This window comes from Marmota flaviventris, chromosome 5, assembly GCF_047511675.1.
Source record: "Marmota flaviventris isolate mMarFla1 chromosome 5, mMarFla1.hap1, whole genome shotgun sequence".
Taxonomy (NCBI): domain Eukaryota; kingdom Metazoa; phylum Chordata; class Mammalia; order Rodentia; family Sciuridae; genus Marmota; species Marmota flaviventris.
The window spans coordinates 76,907,481-76,927,159 of record NC_092502.1 but is presented as its reverse complement, the minus strand read 5'-3'; the positions used below and the strand labels follow the sequence as shown (position 1 = coordinate 76,927,159).

General features: G+C 39.2%; 1 protein-coding gene across 1 annotated transcript in view; it reads right to left on the bottom strand.

Annotated features, from left to right (window-relative positions):
- Fbxl17 (F-box and leucine rich repeat protein 17) overlaps positions 1 to 15,121 on the bottom strand; it is a 529,863-nt gene extending 514,742 nt beyond the window's left edge. The window contains exons 1-2 of the mRNA XM_027927783.2: positions 14,084 to 15,121; positions 1,652 to 1,774 (exon numbers count right to left, since the gene is read on the bottom strand). Of these exons, the coding sequence (XP_027783584.1) occupies positions 1,652 to 1,774; positions 14,084 to 15,052 (1,092 nt within the window). The 5' untranslated portion in view covers positions 15,053 to 15,121. The remainder of the gene's footprint in view (positions 1 to 1,651; positions 1,775 to 14,083) is intronic.
- Positions 15,122 to 19,679: the final 4,558 nt, after the last annotated feature.

The following is a 19,679-nucleotide window of genomic DNA, read 5'->3' as shown; positions in this document are numbered from 1 at the left end:
TTAAACAGTAAGAATTGAGGTGCCCCTGAGTGGCATAATAAAAAAAATTGTTGTCTCCAGTTTCTGGCACAGAGCTGCCGAAACCTTTGGAATTTCTTGAATGATAGTATCTTTTATTATGAAACAAGCCCCTTTAACCACACCTGAGTTTATAATAAATAATGAAGTGACTCAGAATGGGGCCCCTAGGGCTGGGATTGTGGCTCAGTGGTAGAGCACTTGCCTAGCACTCCTGAGACACTGGGTTCAGTCCTCAGCATCACATAAAAATGAATAAATAAAATGAAGGTATTGTGTCCATCTACAACTAAAAATATGTTTTTTAAAAAGGTGGGGGGGAGAGGGGCATGGCTAGAGATATAGCTCAGTTGGTAGAGTGCTTGCTTTGCATGCATAAGGTTCAATCCCCAGCACCACCCAAAAAAAAAAAAAAAAAAAATTGTGCCCCTAGATCCTTGAGATGATGGAAATGTTCAGTCCTACCCCCAGCATCCATCCTCCAGGGATGGCCTGGAGAATCTGCTATAAAAACTCTTTTAATAAGGAAATTCAAATAGTCTCCAATAGTGAACACATTGAAGTGCTGGGAGGATGGTATACTCCATACCTTGTCCTACACATCTTTTACATTTGTCTGGTCCTGAGTTGATATAAATATATTAAACAGCTGGGCAATGGGGAGGGTTAGAAAAATCAATCAAAATGTAAGTTTTAAAAAGTTATCTTAGCCCATTTTACTTCCATTTCCTCATTCATAATACAGGGGAAATACAAGTATCTCCTCATGGAATTACTGAGATAAATAAATGAATTGTATACATAAAAGCCCTCAGCCAGGCTTGATGGCACACCCCTGTAATCACTGCTACTTGGAGAGACTAAGACAAATTTGAGGCCAGCAGGGGCAATTTAGCAAGATTCTTGTTTCAAAATAAAAATAAAAAAGGACTGAGGAGGTAGCTAAGTGTCAGAGTACTTGCCTAGCATGCATAAGACCCTATTTTTGGTCCCAAATGAAAAAAAGAAAAAGAAAGAGCTTTCAGAATAGTACATGATACAAAGGCAGTCTATAAAAATGTTTGCTATTCTTTTCTACTATTAAAATAATATTTGTGATATAACTTCACACAAAAAAGGAAAAGTTTGCTAATGTTAAAAAGGTAATGAAAAAATGAAGAAGAATAAGAAGATTAAAAAGCAACAGAAGCTGAGGGTGGTGACACACACCTATTCTCCCAGATACTTGGAAGCCTGAGGCAGGAGGATTCCAAATTTGAGGTCAGCCTAGACAACTGAGAGAGACCCTGTCTCAAAATAAAATTTTTGAAAAGAACTGGGACATTGCTCAGTGACAGAATGCTTGCCCAGCATGTGTGAGGCCCTGGGTTCAATCCCGAGTACTGAAAAAAATAAATAAAAAAAAAATAGGCAACCCAAAATGGCCAATCTACATCAAAAGCAATCTTGTTCATCATGAGAACATAGCTTTAACTTGAATTAAAAGAAAAATTAAGAAAGTACAAAATTTTAGGTTACAGTCATTAAATGATCCTGAAAAACAACATGGAAGAGATTTTTGAAGAAGAATAAAGATTTTTTAAAGTTGGTGGGTCAGATCATTTCTTAAGTTTCTTAAAATTAGATTACATACCTGCTGACGACTACTAAGATCCAGTTGCTTCCAAAACTGGAAATCTAAACAAAGATCGCGCCAGTACTTGCAAACCAGTGATGCAGAAAGGCAACGTTCATCCAGGGACAAATTGGAAAATATCTGTGAATAAAAAAGGAACAATATATGTACTAAACATTTTCAAGGCTTAGAAAAAGACCTTTATTAAGTTAGAAAAAAATAGCTTAAATGTTTAAAACAGAAAACCATCTTTAATACCAGTGGCCATTATTGGAAAAGTCATTGTTAAAGATTGCCCTAGTGAGGAAGTATGTACATAAACTGTTATCTTCTGTGTAAGGGCAAAAGAGAACAGGGGGATACTAGCATATATGTACCAAGATATGCATGATTCTGTGTTTGCTTATTGTCTTTTGGAAAGTTAAACCATAAACTAATAAAAAAAATGCTTATTTTTAGAGAAAAAGGGCAGATATATGAAAATAAGATTGCTTAGAAGTTTTCTAGTTTGACCTTGAAACTACATAAATTTTTAATAAATGAAAAGAAAAACAAAAGCAAATCATAAACACACACACACACACTACTTCTATGTTATCTCACTGGGTATATGGAAAGTCAACACTAACCTAATCCTAAGAGAAATATATACATCATATATGAGACACACTACAAAATACCTGATCAGGACTCCTCAAAAACTTCCAGGTCATGAGAAGTTTTTATCTGAGAAACTAAATAGTTCAAAGATTAAGGAAAAATAACAACTAATGCAGTCCTGAATTGGATCCTGGGACAGAAAAGGACATCAATGGAAAAACTGATAAAATCCAAATAAAGACAAGTTTAATAGTCATATAGCAGTGCTGGTTTCATAGTTTTGGCAACTGTATAGAAGTAATGTAAGATAAAAAAATTAGGGGAAATAAACTGGGTAAGGAGTACAGGGGAACTCTCTGTACACTTTTTTATATTTATACTCTTTTTATAAATCTAAAATTACTCCATATCAAACATGATGTTATTCACCCAATATACAAAATAAAACAAAATTATCCTAAAATTAAAAAACTACTTTAAGCAAATTTTTTAAATTACAATTACAGTTACTGTTACAGTCAGTCAGGGTTAGAACCAATACAGATTTATGAAAATCAAGAGTTATATGGCTGGGCAGGGTGGTGCATATCTGTAATCCCTGCTACTTGGGAAGCCAAGATACGAAGATCTCAAGTTTGAAGTCAGCTGAAGCAACTTAGCAAGACCCTGCCTTCAAATTGAAAATAAAAAGGACTGGCCATAGACTGCTCCTGGGTGCAATCCCCAGGACTGAACACAAAAACCAAAAAAAAGTGTATCAACTGTGTGGATGGAGAAACACTCAATAGAACCAACTATAACAAGATATATCTGGACAATCCGATAAAACTGAATGAACATAAAGTAGATATTAGATGATGTAAAAAAAATTACTTTTCACTTTTTAGATTGTAGTTATATTAAAATGGCTATATTCTCTTTAAAAAGCTATTATAACTTTAGATACTTTAGTGTTTATGGCTGAAATGATATACCCAGAATATGCTTTTAGATTCTTTATTGAAAACAAAAAATGTTGGCAAAACATAAAACAAAAAAGAAGTTAAACTGGGTAAAGAACAACTGGGGATCCAACATACCATTCTTTGCTTTGGTTTATATATGAAAATTTCCACAATATTAAGTAAAAATTTTAAAGAGAACATAGACTCTTGCTGGGAGCCATTAGCCAAGTAGGTATGACAATTTCCTTGCCAGCGTACCCCATGTTGCTGACATGTTGCAGCGACATTGAATGTAGGTGACCTTGCTCAAGGACCAGGGCGGATTAGGGTGTTCCGGGTTTAAGATAATCGTGTTTAGGGTGTTCCCAGTTTAGGTTCCAGGTTTAAGGTTTAAGATTATTCCTCCTGGGAATAGGGCGTATCCTGCTGCCTGAGTTCCCCTTGAGTTCTCACGGGATTCAGACAGTATATTTTGGAGATAGAAGCCCAGTGGAGGTGGATTTGGGCAGAGAACGTGATTTTGGGCAGAGAACGTGGATTTCCCCAGAACGTGATTGTAGACGGCTGGTGTGAGTTCGGGAATAAAGAGTTGCTGTTTGAATCTACAAGCTGTGTGGTGGCTCGTGATTGTGTGCCCAGCCAGACTGTGGCAGACTCTTAATATATTGCCTTATATTAGTAGATGGGGAAAGCCATGATCCAAACCTATCTATATAACCTTGGGTAAATTATCTAACCTCTCTGTGCCTCAATTTTCTTTTTTAAATATTTTTTAGTTATATATGGACACAATATCTCTATTTTGTTTATTTTTGTAGTGCAAAGGATCAAACCCAGTCCCTAACATGTGCAAGGGAAGTGCTCTGCCACTGAGCCATCACCCTTATCTTTCAGATAGGAAAAATAAGGCATTTACAGAGTAGGGTTATTGTGAAATTAAAGAGTATGGATAAAATTTCTGGAAAAGTGTCTGGAACAACATATGTAATAAATAATTTCATAACCATGGCCTACATGACTTACCTCTGTACAATCAAAAGTTGTACACAGCTAAGCTAGAATATCTATTATGTTTAAATCTTGATTAAGCCTTGGAAAAACAAAGGCCTTCTCTTCATAAGTATTTTCTCCCAAAATGATCTAGTGAGATGTAGAGAATATATTTAAGAATCACCTAATGAATGTGCCTCCAACACCAACAAAAATGGAATAAGACTACAAGAAAATCTTACCTGTACTACTCTGAAGTAAAACTTCTGGACTACAACATATTAAAAACTACCACCTCAGGATTCTAAAAAATTAATAATAGATAGAATGCAGAGGGAAGCAAAAATATGAGGAATGACCAATCAGAGGAATAAGCTTCCTGAGTTTGTTTTGTTTTTTCCTTTTATTCCCTAATGCGTGTAGCCCATGTGTAGAACTATACTACAGGCATATCCAACAAAATTCAGAAAACACCATCTTTCTAGACCAGGAGAATGATGCCTCTGCAAGACAAAAAGTAAGAAGAGTCTGCCTTTTGTATTGTTTCCCTTTTCTCTCTACTGGTCATATCCCAAATGTTTCCTCATTAACAGAGTGCAATGTGGCTGCTGTGAAGGAACCTTAAACCTTAAAGGTAAAGCTATATTTCTGGACAAGTGAACTAAGAAAGGGAACTCTGTGATCGAAAGAGTATACAAGGATTCACTACTTTTTTCTTACCACCTTGAAAGCAGCCTCAGTGATGCAAAACTACAAAGCAGCCTAGGTGGCTGTATCTGAGAGAAACTTCATTTCCCTAGTCTTAAGTTTTACTGGAACATAGCCCTGCACACTCATTTTTGCATAGCTGAATGCCCCAAAAAAACTATTTACAAAAATTGGTAGATTTGGCACCTCAGGGCTATACTTTGTGACCCCTTCTTTATAACATGTGCACTTAGAGTTATAAATTCCTTTTAACCACCACTTTAGTTTGCATCTCATAAATGTTAATGTTTTTCACTTTCATACAGTTCAAAATATTTTCTAAGTTTCCTTGTGAAATCTTCCTTGATGAGTGTTTTTTTGTTTGTTTGTTTTTAGTACTTGGGATGAACCTCTAGGTACTTTTTCACTGAGCTACATCCTTAGCCCTGTTCATTTTTTATTTTGAGACAGGATCTTGCTAAAATACTGAGGCTGATCTCAAACTTGCAACCCTCCTGCCTCAGCCCAAGTCACTGAGATTATAGGAATGCATGAATGGGTTATTCAAAAGTGTGAGAGGATATCAGTGAAAACAACAGAAGAGGGAATTCCAAAAATCTGTTCCTTCACAGAAAAAAAAAAAAAAGAATAAATTTTCAAAAACTGTCAAGATCGATTAAAAATTTTAGGAGCTAATGAAAGGTTTACACCTGAACTGCCACGTTACAACTTCACACTGTCCACTTTAAAATACATATAAAATATAAAATGTATTATAGTTGTATGTACGTACATACATTCATATTTGTACATATATACAAATTCATGTGTGTGTGTGTGTGTGTGTGTATACATTTATACATGAGAAACATTCAAAGAACAAGAAAGCATGACCCATCCACATGAAAAAAAGAAATTAACAGAAACTACCCAGGAGGAAGCCCAGATATTGGACTTCTGAGACAAAGTTAAATAAACAATTAAGATATGCTCAAAGAGCTAAAGGAAACCATGTGCAAAGAACTAAAGGAGGGCTGGGAATGCAGTTCAGTGGTACAGCTCTTTTCTTGTATGCAACCCCCAACAATGCAAATAAAGAAAGAAAGAAAGAAAACCATGAGAACCAAATAGAGATGTCTCATTAAATAGAAAATACTTTAAACAGTAGAAATTATGAAAATAAATCCAATAAAAATTCTGGAATTGAATCATACGATAACTAAAAATGTGTTACAGGGATTCAACAGAAGATTAAAACAGTCATTAGTGTTATATAAATGCGCCAAAGATGACCTTGTGTATTACCCCTAGGTTATTTATTCACTGCAGACTGAGACTCAAAAGCCCACTTGTGCTAAACTCAAATTTTTACATGTATAATCATCTTCAAAAAAAGCCCAAAAGGCAAAATTTTACTCATTTAGAGCCTGCCTGCTTGGCACAGCCTATGAACCCTCACCTGACTACTGCTACCTATTAAGACAGTTTTAAGGACTAGAGGACCTCACTGGTAATAAGTTTTAAAAAGAATTAAGACCAATCCATCTTAAATTCTTCTAAAAATTAAGATGACAGAATGCTTCCTAACATTCTATAAGGTCAGCATTATCCTGACACCAAAGCCACACCAAAAAAATCACAAGAAACTATAGACCAATATCCTTTATGAACGTAGATGCAAAAATCTTCAGTAAAACATTAGCAAACTAAATCCCTACAACAGAGTAAAAGAAGAACTATATATACCATGGTTGAGGGTGATCCATGGGTAGGGAAAAAATAATCCATGTAACACACCATATTAACAAAATGAAAGTTTTAAAAAACAAGAACAAAAAAAATTGATCACTTCAACTAGTACAGGACAAAGCCTTCAACAAAATACAATACCCTTTCTTGATTCAAACACAGCAAAATCCAGACATAAAAGATCACTTCCTCAACCTGAAAAATATGATCTACACTAACATCATACTTAATGGTAAAAGACTAAAAGTTTTTACTCTGATATCAGGAACAAGACAAAGATGTATGCTATCACTATGCAACATTGTACTGGAAAGTCTCAATAATGCTATTAAGTAAGCAAAGACAAGAAACAAAAGGTACTTAGATTGAAAAGTAAGAATTAGAACGTTCTCTATTTCACATATGTTATCATCTTATATATGGAAAATCCTAAAGAAGAATAAATACAAAAATAAATTTTAGAGCTATTAGGTATTTTTATACAATAACAATGGAAAATCTGACAGTAAAGTTAAGAAAGCACTTCTATTTATGAAAAAAAATAAAAATATATTTATAGCTTCCATTTCTTTAGAGAGTCTTCCCATTTGTTGGATCAATGTCACCATATTCTCATAATTTTTTGAATAATGTTTCCTCATTCTTTTAACATGTTTATAGTAGCCATTTGAACTCTTTAAATCTGGGCCCACTCAGAGTCAGTTTCCATTAGCTGCTTTTTCCCCCCTCAGTATGATCACATGTTTCTGTCTTTCCACATATCTAAAAATTTTTTGTTAAAAATTAGAAATTTTTTTTGATAGCAGCTCAATTCACAATAGTTAAACCATGGAGCCAACCTAGGTGTTCTTCAATAGATGAATGGATATATATACAATGAAACATTACCCAGCTTTGAAGAATGAAATTATGGCATTTGCTAGTAAATGGATGGAGCTGGAAAATATCATGCTAAGCAAAATAAGTCAATCCCAAAAAACCAAAGGCCAAATGTTTTCTCTAATATGCAGACACTAATTCACAATGGATTGGGGAAGGCACTTGAGAAGAATAGAGTTATCTTAGATTAGGTAGAGGAAGTAAAGGGAAGGGAGGGGCGGGGAGGGGAGGAGACGGGAGGGGAGGAGATGTGGGGATAGGAAGGATAGTAGAATGAAATGGACATTATTACTTTATGTATATACATGACTACATGATCAATATGATTCTGCAATATGTACACTGAGAAAAATGAGAAATTATATCCCATCTATGTATGATATATCAAAGTGCATAAATGCATTCTACTGTCATGTATAACTAATTAAGACAAATAATTAATTTTAAAAAATTAAGACATTTTTGCCCAGGCACAGTGACACATGCCTATAATCCCAGCGGCTCAGGAGGCTAAAGCAAGAGACTGAGGGTTCAAAGCCAGCCTCAGCAATTTAGCAAGGCCCTGTCTCAAAAAATAAAAAGGTCTAAGGATGTGTTCAGTGGTTAAATACTCCTGGGTTCAATCTCAGGCACCAAAAAAAAATTGACATTTTAAATATTGTAGTATTTGTAAAATATTGTTTTTCTGAGCCCTTCTATTTTAAACCTGCCTGGCCTTACACTATGGAATCTATGTTATCTGTTCGTGTTTTCTTATTTTTTAGCCTGGCTTCCTAAAGAAGTCATATGTCTGAATTGCTTGATTTTCCACTCATTATATGGCAAAGGTGTGCTCCAGTATCTCCAGCCTGCTCTTCTGTGTGTGGGTTACAGAAAAGGCATATTCAAGATTTGACACCCCGCCTTTTTTTTTTTTTTTTTTTTTTTGGTACTAGGGATTGAATCCAGGACCACTTTACCACTGAGTTACATCCCCAGCCCTCTTTATTATTTTTATTTTGAACAAGGTCTCACAAGTTACCAAGGCTAGGCTCAAACTTGCAATCCACTTGGCCATTTCTTATATTGCCTTGACCCTTGCTTTCTGTTAAGACACCTCAGTCCTTACCCACCATGTACACCCCCATACACATGGGCGTTTTTATAATAAACCAGGATGCATAAAGAGATTATAATCTTCATGGTCCTCTCATTTCCAAGGTCTGTTTGTTTAATTTACAGCTAGACTCCCACTTATCCCAACATGCACCACAATCTCAGACTAGCATATGTATAATTTTTCCTTATTTTCCTAACAAGTACACCACTTTCAGTTGGCAAATACAGGTTACGATTTATTGTCCCAAACCTAGTCAGACCTTTGGCAGCAAAGCTACTAGTATTCCAAACTATAGTTTGTGCCAAAAGTGTGAAGGCAGGAGGTCACAGTAGGGATACCATGCAAGAATACTGTAGACTTCCACTAAGTCTTGCCAGAAGCTTTAACAGCTTCTGTTTTCCTAAGAATGCATGACTCCCCATTTTTTGTCTACTTTTAGTGGACTTCTAAAATCTGAAAAGCTTTGAGCAATTTTTCCAGTATTATGTTTGTTTTTAATGGCAAGGATTCACTAAGCCCTTCATCAGCCATAGCTCCAATTCCCACTCTTAAGAATATTTTTATGCTCATCCTCCTCATGTTACAGATAAGAGAAGATTTCTGCAGGTAAGATCCTTTATTTAAGGTTAAAGGATTATATGGCCTTAAAGGGCTAATTTTTTCCTTAACAAATAACATGTGGGGAATAGTCATTGAAACTTAGCAGCTCCTTGCTTGAAAACTGTCTGATTTTGCGTATTACCTTCTTTGAATATTGTCTTTTGTAAAAGTAAGGATGACTGTTATAACTCACACATCAATGACTAAATCCACATGGATTTACATAAGAAAAGGAATTTAATACATAATTGATAAGTATAAAATATGTAGCCAAAGATACCAAACTTTTTAAAACTCGATTACGCTAAGTGAAATAAATCAGTATTTTCCTTCCTTTAGCCTCTTTTCTTTCCCTATCAGTCACATAACTTAGAACCCCAAAGTTGACAACGCATTCAAGATTACCTCGTCAGTAACTCATTTTAAGGCACCCAAACTGACAAAAATCTTAAATGAGAAGTAAACAAATCTCATTTTTTGGTAGCCTGATTAACTTGATCAAGAACACTTGACATCCTTCAGCAAAAAAAAAAAAAAAGCTTGTAAACCTGACTTGATAAAGACTGAATTTTACCACTAAAACCATCTCATCCGTTTGAAAGGTAATCTGGTAACTGGACCCTTAAATAAGGCATTCATGAAATGGTATATATAACTTAATTCTTCCTTCCTGTTCACTAGTAATGTACACTCATAAAGGTTTAAATAAATATTACTCTTCTTCTTTGACTCTCATTTCCATGTGCTTTCATCCCTGTTTTCACATCTAGAAAAAACTGATCAGGTACATATGCTTTCCTTCAATGCATATTTCTCTCATAGAACTCTGCCTTGACCACTATAGTCTCCTATCAGTAATAAATCCACAAAAATTTATTATCTATTGGCACTATCAGAGGTGAATGCATTGAGATTGTTTCTTATTGTGGTTTATATATTTTGGGTCTCCCATTTAGTTGACTAACAGCAAAATAATCTATACATAAACCACACAGCATCTAATATTTAAATGCCAATTTCAAGATACCCAATGGCTCAGATTGTAACTATGTAAAGAAAATTGTTGTAATAGTGGTTCTACCATATAAAAATCTAATAGTGATTTTAGTAGACTGAGTTGCTTAAAGTTATGAAGCCAACAAGTAGCAAAGACTGAAGATAGCCTATTTGATCCAAAACAACCAGAAACCAAAGATCAATTTTAACAGGTTTAAGTACTTTAAGAAAAATGCTCTCTGACTTTTGATGAGCCATTCTCTGCTTCCCACATTTCTTATATTTAAAGACCACAACTCAACCCTATAGACCCAATTATAAAATTAGCCAATGAATCAGTAATTTAAAGTTGTCTGGTATAATCCCCCCACAACTTTGGAATCCCTTTCATAAATTCCTGAGAGAGTATTTAGGCCCTTGGAAAGAATATGTTGAAAACATCTCTACACCTGGAATCTAGTCCAGGGTCTGCCATTCACTAAAATGTCTTGGAGTAAGCTATTTCACTTCTCTGTGGCTGTTTCTTCATCCATTGAAGGGGGGGGGGGGGGGAGTAACAAGATGATCTCAAAAATCTCTTCCTATTCTGAAGTTGCATAATTATGATTTCCAGTAAGGCTTACAATTTCCAGAAAAGTTTCATTCCATTTTATGACAGCGCTCATTGTTAGACTTTCTAAAATTCCAAGTACAAACTCCAATTCTGAAAGTCCATTTCTTGAAATGCACCCTAGAAGAATATGACCACATGTGTGTAGAAAACACATATAAGCATTTTCTTAATTGCAAAAAAATTGGAAACATCCGTTCACAGAGAAATATGGTATAATACTATGTGACACGAAGCAGCAGTTAAAAAGAATGAAGGAAACTACGTGTTAACGTTAATAAAAAATGAAAGTTACAGAATATGTACATTTTGATGCCACTTACAAAAAGAAAGCTATGAAGGTTTACATAGCACTTTCTGCAATAATAGAACAGTTCTATTTGCACAGTCCAGTACTGTAGCCACTAACCACATGACTTACAAATTTCTGAAATGTGGCTATTATAACTAAGAAACTAAATTTAAAATCTTATTTAACTACTTTAAATTTAAATACATGTAGCTAGCAACTAATGTACTGAACCATGCAGGATTACAAAACAACTTAAATTGTTCACTATGCTTAGTTACCTCTGCTGAGGAAACTAAACAGGAACACAGGGGTGAAACAAAGCAAATTAGGCTTTACTTGAATTATTTGAATATTTTAAAGCAAAGAATATTACTTATATAAAAATGAAATGCCTTATTGATCTTAAGCCAAAATCAGCCTATGAAACAACAGAGTTTAATTTTTCTCTTTCTATTCATATTTTAAAAATGGGCAAGTATGTAATAACTTTCCCCCCCCCAAAAAAAATCCCTAAATTCTTCCCCTGCTCCTCATTTTTAAACAACTATCATAATTTGCTAATACAAAAGATGAAGAAATGCAATTATAAAAGCTACAGACCTATTATCAGGGGAGTAGGACATACTTTGTAATAACATTTTCGAATGCAGATGATGGATCTCAATGCAATGACCCTTCAAATGCTGGGGGGTGGGGAGGAACTGTCAAAGCTCCACAAGTCTTGTCTCCTCCAAATCAAAAAGCCTCCAGCCCTTATCAAAAGTAGAGTCAAACCTTTTCACCATCACAAGGCCATCCTGTGGCTCAAACAACAGTAACTCAAGTCAAACGTGAACATTCCTTAGAACCTTCTTTAGTGGTGTGGCATATTCACCAGAAGTTTCAGGCCAGGCTCTGAACACCTGATTATTTATTCATTCATTGATATTTACTGAGTGCTACTAGAACAATGAAAAAGAGATGCATGCACAGAGTCTCTGCACTCAAGAGTTCTACTTGAGTTGGCTGAAAAATCTCTCTATTTCAATTCACCTCAGACAGTCTAACTCACTTCCTGCTGGATACCATTAGGACCGTAAAAATCAGAGACTCTTTATTCAAGCTTCAACACAAATAATGGAAATCTACATAATGTGCCCAAATACTCCAACACAACAAACAAGTCCATGGGTAATTCCTAAATGTCCTTTAAATGGTTTTCAACAATCCAGAACAAAAAGATGAAAAAGAACAATGTAGCAGATAGACAGAATAAATTTTTCTATAAGGGTTGCTCATTATTACAAGACCGAATCCTTCCTAGATTTTTTTCTTATTATTAAAATGTTCTTTACTTCATGAAATGATGTTTTAGGTAGAAAGAGGAAAATACCTGATTTTTCTTCTGGTTTGTTTTTAAAGTCTTACTTGCCAAATAAGAAGACAGTAATGAAACTTTAATACCAAATACTTGTTGATATTTTATTTGTCCCTGTCATGGAATGATTTAAAGGACTTGAGAAAGTTCCCTCTATCCTAAAACACACAGAGTAAGCAAATAATCCTACAAAAAAATTACCTCCTTAATAGTTAAAATCATCATATTTTGGCACAAGGAAAAGTAAACTTTCCCTCTCTTTTGCTGTATTATTCACAAGATCATTAATGTCCCAGTAAAACATATCCAAATACACAGAATTATAAATATGCAAACAGTCTAATCAAAGAAAGTATACTGGTGACAGTAACAATTTTAATTCATGAGTTACTTCAGTAACAAAAATAGTAGAACTCTTATCAAGGTTATTTTTGGCTAGTCTTAAATATCATCCACATTGAAAATGGAGACTTTATATTTATTAAGCTCCAGAAAGAAAAGATTTGGGACCAAGAGAGAAAACAAAGAAAAAATTAAAAATTAGTTTGTAACAGCTTAATACAAACTATCACATAACTAATGTTTGTCACTGGCAGTGACAAAACTGCAAAATTTACTTAGTAATTGAAAGACACACAAAATTCCCATAGGGCACTCAATCCTCCACTCACCCACTCTACCAGCCCCCACCCCACAACAATAATCTGTCCTTACCTTCTGGTAATCTGTACGTTTTTGTGTAAGGATTGAAGTTTAGGAAGATAATATAACATAAACAAAACAAAAGGGGTTAGTAAGGCATAAATTCCCTAGTTCAAGACTCAGATCTCCCTTTATGTATGTGACCTTGTACAATCACTTCAAGCCCCAATTAACTATTTTTTATAGTTATAAGATAGACAGAATGCCTTTATTCTACTTATTTTTATGTGGTGCCAAGGATCGAACTCAGGACCTCACATGTGCTAGGCAAGCACTCTGCCACTGAGCTGAGCCCCAGCCCCCCAATTAACTATTATTAGCTCCACCGGAGTAAAGACCAATTCTGCCCGATTCATTACTGTAAGCTTTCTGACCCAAGCATTGAAAAAACTCAGATTTTTCTTGTACAAAATGAGGATTAACAGCATTTGTCTCACAGCATAAATTGGAGGAATAAATTATATATACATATGCGTGTGTGTGTATGTATGTGTGTGTATAGCTGACAGTAGTAATGCCCAATAATATTGACATTAACTAGCAACTATTAGACCTGAAAATGCCGTTTGAAGATTTTCAAATACAAACATGTGAAGCCTTTAACCATCAAACATAAACTGCTTGTGATTAAAATAAATCTTTTTCCCAGAAAATGTACTACTAGTTTCTAAAGCAGTGGGCTGAGGACTCTAATAACAGATGAACCAGGAATTGCGGGTAACAGACCTAAGCTATTAAAAAGGCATTCAGCAGACTCCTAAGTTCTACTTCAAAATCTAGGCCATAAGCATTGGCCCTACTGGCTTCCCAGTCTCCCCTTCGGACGTCCCCCGGCTGTCAGGGAACCCCCTCCTCTGAGCACAGGGGGAGGAGAGAGAAAACCTAGGAGGCGGGGGCCTGAGTTGGGGGAAAGTGAGCATCCCTGCGCCTCTCGCCCAGACCCACCTTAAGCAGGATGGACGGCGGCAGCTGGTTGATGTCTGGGGTTTCGGGGGGCGGCTCCCTGTGACAGTCGCAGGGGTTTTCTGGGGGCTCCTGACAATCCGCGTCGCCGCATTCATGCTGCTGCTGAGCGGACGAGGGGGCGGTACCCCCAGCTCGGACAGCGTCCCCGCCGGCCTCGATGGGGGCACTTTCGGAAGTGGGAGAGGAGGGCGGGGGACAGAGCGGTTGCGGGGGCTGCTCCTGGCAGTAGCCGGCGTCGGGGGGCCGCGGCGGCGAGGCGCCTCCTCCCGCAGGCCCTCCCCCGCCGCCGCCGCCGCCACCGCAGCCACCGCCGCCGCAGCGGGGCTGCTTGCAGGGGGTACAGGCGGGGACCCCGGCCCCCTTCCGTTTGCACACCATTTCGGGGGGCGTGGGGGGTTCAGCCGGTGTCGGACCCCGGAAGAGCTGCACGGCGGCGGGCGGCCCCAGGAAGCGCACGGGCCCCACGCTGGCCAGGAAGAGGCTCCGGCCCTGCTGCTCCCAGGCGGCGGCCGCGGCCAGCCCCAGCTCTTTGCAGCAGGAGGCGGGAGACGAAGCCGAGGCGGCGGCGGCGGCAGCAGCGGCAGCCGAGGACAGCAGGAAGCGGCGGGCAGCAGCGGCGCAGTCCTCGGCGGCCAGGGCCGCGTAGCGCCGTGCCAGGTGCTGAGAGGAGGCGGCGGCGTAGGCCCCGTCCCGTGGCGGCGAGAGCGGCGGCTCCTCCTCTGGGCCGGCGGGGGCGGGCGCGCCGGGGCTGTGCACGATGAAGCAGAGCATGCAGGGCCCGCGGAAGAAGCAGTCCCGGCTCCGGGGCGCCGCCGGCTGTGGGGGCGCCTTGGCCGGTGTCCGGCGAGGCAGCCTGAGGAGAGGGCGCCGCCGGCGACACCAGCTGCAACAGCGAGGCCTCTTCTGGCTCGGGCGGTTACGCGGCTCCTTCGAGAGAAGGTGGCCCATATAGAAGGCCCCGAGGAGGGGGACGGGGACGGGGACGGGGAGGGACGGAGGGCGGCCCAGAGAGGCGGGCTCCCAGCAGCGGGGCAGCCTGCTCGCTGGCTGGGCCTCCGGCCCGCAGCGGGGTCGCCCGCCCGGCGCACACACGGGCACACACGCGAAGGTGGGGTGGGCGTCAGCTGCGGGCGGCCCGGGTGCCCGAGGAGGGCTACATGCTTTGCCCCGGGAAGCCGGGAGAACGATGGGCGCGAGCTTTAGGGACCCGAGTGAGCGAGCGAGTCTGCCTGCTATGCAACCAGTCCGCACCCGGCCAGCCGGCTCAGTCAGTCAGCGCCGCGGCAGGGGCAAAGCCGAGTCCCGCTCGGACCATTTTAACTGCGGCTCCGCCGGCGGCGCGCGCGCCCGCGACACAGCTCAGAACCGCAGGAGCGCGCGGCCCGCTCCAGGAGGGGGCGGAGCTGGCCGCGAGGGCGCGCTCGGGGCGGAGACACCAGCCCCGGGCTAGTTTCTCGGGACTGCAGCCAGGAAGGCCCTGCTAGGGGGGAGCTGACCCGCGAGGGTGCAGAGCTCCCGGGTGTGGCGCGCTTCTCCCTCCGGTCGCCCAAGGTTTCTCCGGGGCCGCCGGGCTCTAGCCTCTTCTGAGGAGGGAGGAGACACTTCCGAGCCAGCTGTGTGACATCCGTTTCCACAGCCGCTCTGACGTCTTGAGGTGTAAGTTCAAGAGCTGCCATTGGCCAGGAGCCGCTGGGCTCTTCCCCTCACCTTCCACCCTATCTTCACCCCCGACTCGGAAACTGAGGCCGCTTTGGTGCCGAGGAACGGGTTCCGCCGGAAGGTCCCCTGGCGGGAGTAGCGGATGCGCTCCCGTTGAGTGGTGCGCGGCGGTCCTGTGAGCGCCCGGTTGCTTGCGCGGCACCACTGTTTTTCCCCACTTGTTCTAGTACTTGTTGCATATTACTGACTTTTCATAATGGAAGCATTTTACAAATTACCTGCACACAGCAGAAAGTTAACATTTCCCACTCTAGTGAGTCATCCAACATTCCAAGCTACAAGCTTTAGGTGACCGTTGTCTGCACCCTGAGAATTCTGCCTACCCATCCATTTTAAACCTGTTTGTGCAGTGTCTGTATGAAAAACCTTGGTTGCCCCGGTGAGAAGGAGGAAATAAGCTTCCCAGGAGACTGGGAATTCTAAGAGCATATTCCTACTGCATTGTAACGGGGAGATAGATAGGGTTAGGGAGCACTCAACAGACAAAATCTGCCCTGATCCTTAATATCTGCAGCCGAGTTAAGAGCATTAATCTATTCATGACAATGGAGCCTTCATGTCCTGCTTACCTCTTAAAGGTCTGAGGTCTTAATAATGTTGTAGTGGCAATTAATTTCAATGAATTTTGGAGGGGATTTTCAAACCATAGTAACCAGTATAAAGGAGAAGGTATGGGGAAGAGAAGATGTAGTAGATAGAGCTTTAAAGGGATATTTTGGGGGGTTTTTGTTTGTTTATTTTTTTGTTTCATGTTGACTGGAGAGAATGAGGACAAAATAGATACAAAGAGGTGGGTGTTTCTGACAGGACCATGAAAGAGTTCCTTTCTGATATCTTCTGTTTTCCATTAAGCAGAGCCTCTTTACCTGCTGAAAGGTGGTAGAGAAGTAGCAGTTGATTTTAAAAGCTATTAAAGATAACCTAAGAGGCTGACCAAGGAAGCAATATTGCAAGACTCAAGGCCCATGGACTTGGAGACCACTGCTTGAATCTAAATGTGATTTTCCCAGTATAGTCGCCAGCCTCACCCAGCCTTCACCCATCAAACCTGTTCTAGTAATGACCTCTTTGTCTGAAATGACTTTTAAGTCTGTCATTCAGGAATCTCCCCCTTCTAAGTTTGGTCATAATGAAAGAATCCTAAAGGCAAAAATTTGTCAGAGGATTTCATATTGAATGTGTGGCACAAGGTACATTTACAACATGGCTTTCATCCCTGTTGGCTGTATGCAGAGAGATCTTCCAAGGTCCCAAAACTCTATTGGGGAGTGGTCCATTGATGAATGGTTGGTTATGGTATTATAACACATTCTTTGCTATCTTTACTAGACTGTGCTTTGAGAAAAAGAAGTGGCTGTTCTGAAACTATTACTTTCTCAATGCCAAAATTATATTCCTATCCTTTTCATGTAAGTCAAAACATGTATCTGTCCTATAACCAGAAATCCCACATCTGGTATTTATCCAGGAGAAATGAAAGCATACACACACAAAAAAAATCTACAGAAATGTTCATAGCAACTTTGTTATCAACAAAAATTGCAAGTACCCCAGATGTTCATCACTAGGAGAATGGAGTAGATAACAAGGTATACTCATTCAATGAAATACTACTCAGCGATAAAATGTGAATAAATCTCAAAGTTTGTGTGTACTGAGGTATGGCAGGTGAGGGAGGAGTTTTCTCACCCCTGTAGTCCCAGCAACTTGGGAGGCTTAGGCAGCAGAATGGCAAGTTTGAGGCCAGCCTTGGTGAAACTCTTATCTAGAATTTTTTAAAAAGCAAATTTTTTTAAAGAGCTGGGCAATGTAGCTCAGTGGTAGAGCATCATTGGGATCAATCCCCAGTAGTGCCCAAAAAAAAAAAAAAGGGGGGCATTGAATCAGACTCTCTGGAACTTGAGCCCTGGAATCTACCTGATTGAAGCAAACTCTGTACAATTCCTGTTTTTTTTAAAAAAAAAAAAAATGCAGCTGGGTGCAGTGGAACACATTTGTAATCCCAGTAATTTGGGAGGCTGCAACAGGAAGAGTGAGAGTTTAAAGCCAACCTCAGCAACTTAACAAGGCCCTAAGCAACTTAGCAAGGCCCAGTCTCAAAATCAAAACTAAAGTTGGGCGCAGTGGCACGCGCATAAATCCCAGTGGCTTGCAGGGCTGAGGCAGAAAGATCTCAAGTTCAAAGTCAGCCTCAGAAAAAGTGAGGTACTAAGCAACTCAGTGAGCCCCTGTCTCTAAATAAAATACAATATAGGGATGGGGATTTTGCTCAGTGGTTGAGCACCCCAGGTTCAATCCTCTGTACAAAAGAAAAAAAAAAAAAAAACTTTGAAGCCTAGGATCATCAGTATCTCTTTTTTTGTTTGTTTTTCCTTTTCTTCTTTACCATGTGTATAGCAGAGAATCTTGTATATTTTAGGCTCCTACTAAAGTCACCAAAACTACAATGAGTTTTATAACTCATCACCCTAAATACTTATATTGATGAATATTCAGTAATAATTACAAATAGTAATTGTAAAATACAGTTATACATACAACTGTAGCAGCTGATGGCTTTATTCGTAAGAAGAGGAAATACATCCCTGGGAGCTGGACTGGTGCTATTAGCTAGGCATTAGTGTTTCTGGCAGCTGGCCTGGCATTGCTAACTAAGTCAATGTTCTATTGAACATGGTCTCACAAAACTGTTTGACTACTCTCTGACTGAAATAGACAAGACAAAAATAAAACCTCTTCATAACTGTATCTGAACACTGCAAATATAAAAACATCCTCCAAACCACAAACATGACCAAACATTTTGACTATTATAAGTAATTAATATGTTTTGACCATAAATACAGTCTTAGTTTTGCTACATTCTTCCTGGTTTCTAAATAACAAATATTAAAATATCCAATTATAAAATCACCTCTGTTTTTTGACAGTATCCAATCCAGAGTAAAGCTTTGACCCTTTCCCCAATCACGTAATAAAACCCCAATTCTATATAATATCTTTTTTACAATACCTTGTTACCATGAGTTTCCACAGTTCTTTATGGTGTTCTCTCTGCTGCAACAAAGCATTAAACCCAGCCTGGTGTGACTAGATATTTTCCTGCTGAGCTGTAGGTGGAGCACATTAACATTTGTTGTCATCAAATGTCACCACCATATCCAAAAATTATACTCTCCATTATTATTTCTTCTGATCCTGATTTTACTTCCTTTATAGCCCATTATCATATGTTTATTCGGAGTGTTGGTGTGGTTTTTTTCTTTGTTTAGTCTTCCACTAGATTGTAAACTGCATGAGGACAAGGACTTTGTTCAGTTTTTAGGAAAATAATCTGGCAACTGTATAGAAGATGAACTAAAGTAGAAACAAACTCTTAGCAAGAAGGCTAGTTAAGGTTATTTAAATAGTCAATGGAGAGGCCTTAAAATTATGAATTAAAACATGCTAGGGATAATGAAGTAGGATTAGGACTGAGAAATATTTCTGAAATATATTTCTCAAGATTTAATAAAATATTAATTGGTTAGAGGGGAGAAAATGTTGTACAGGAAGGAAAGGAAGAGCCCCCAAATTGCTACTTGTATGTTCATATGATTTATTTCAATGTATAATTTGTTGTAGCAAAACAGTGGATTCTGTGATATGAAATATGTATGAATAATATTCCAACCTGGGATACACTTGTGTAATGACATAGCAATAGTTGTGCTGCAAACCAGTATGTATATTTAAAATGCAAAACACTTTAATAGAAAATCCTTTTCTTTTCATTCTTTGCTAACATGAAATGTACTCTTTGAAATTCACATTTGCCTCTAAAAATGATACCCACATATAGAAGGCTTTAATGCAT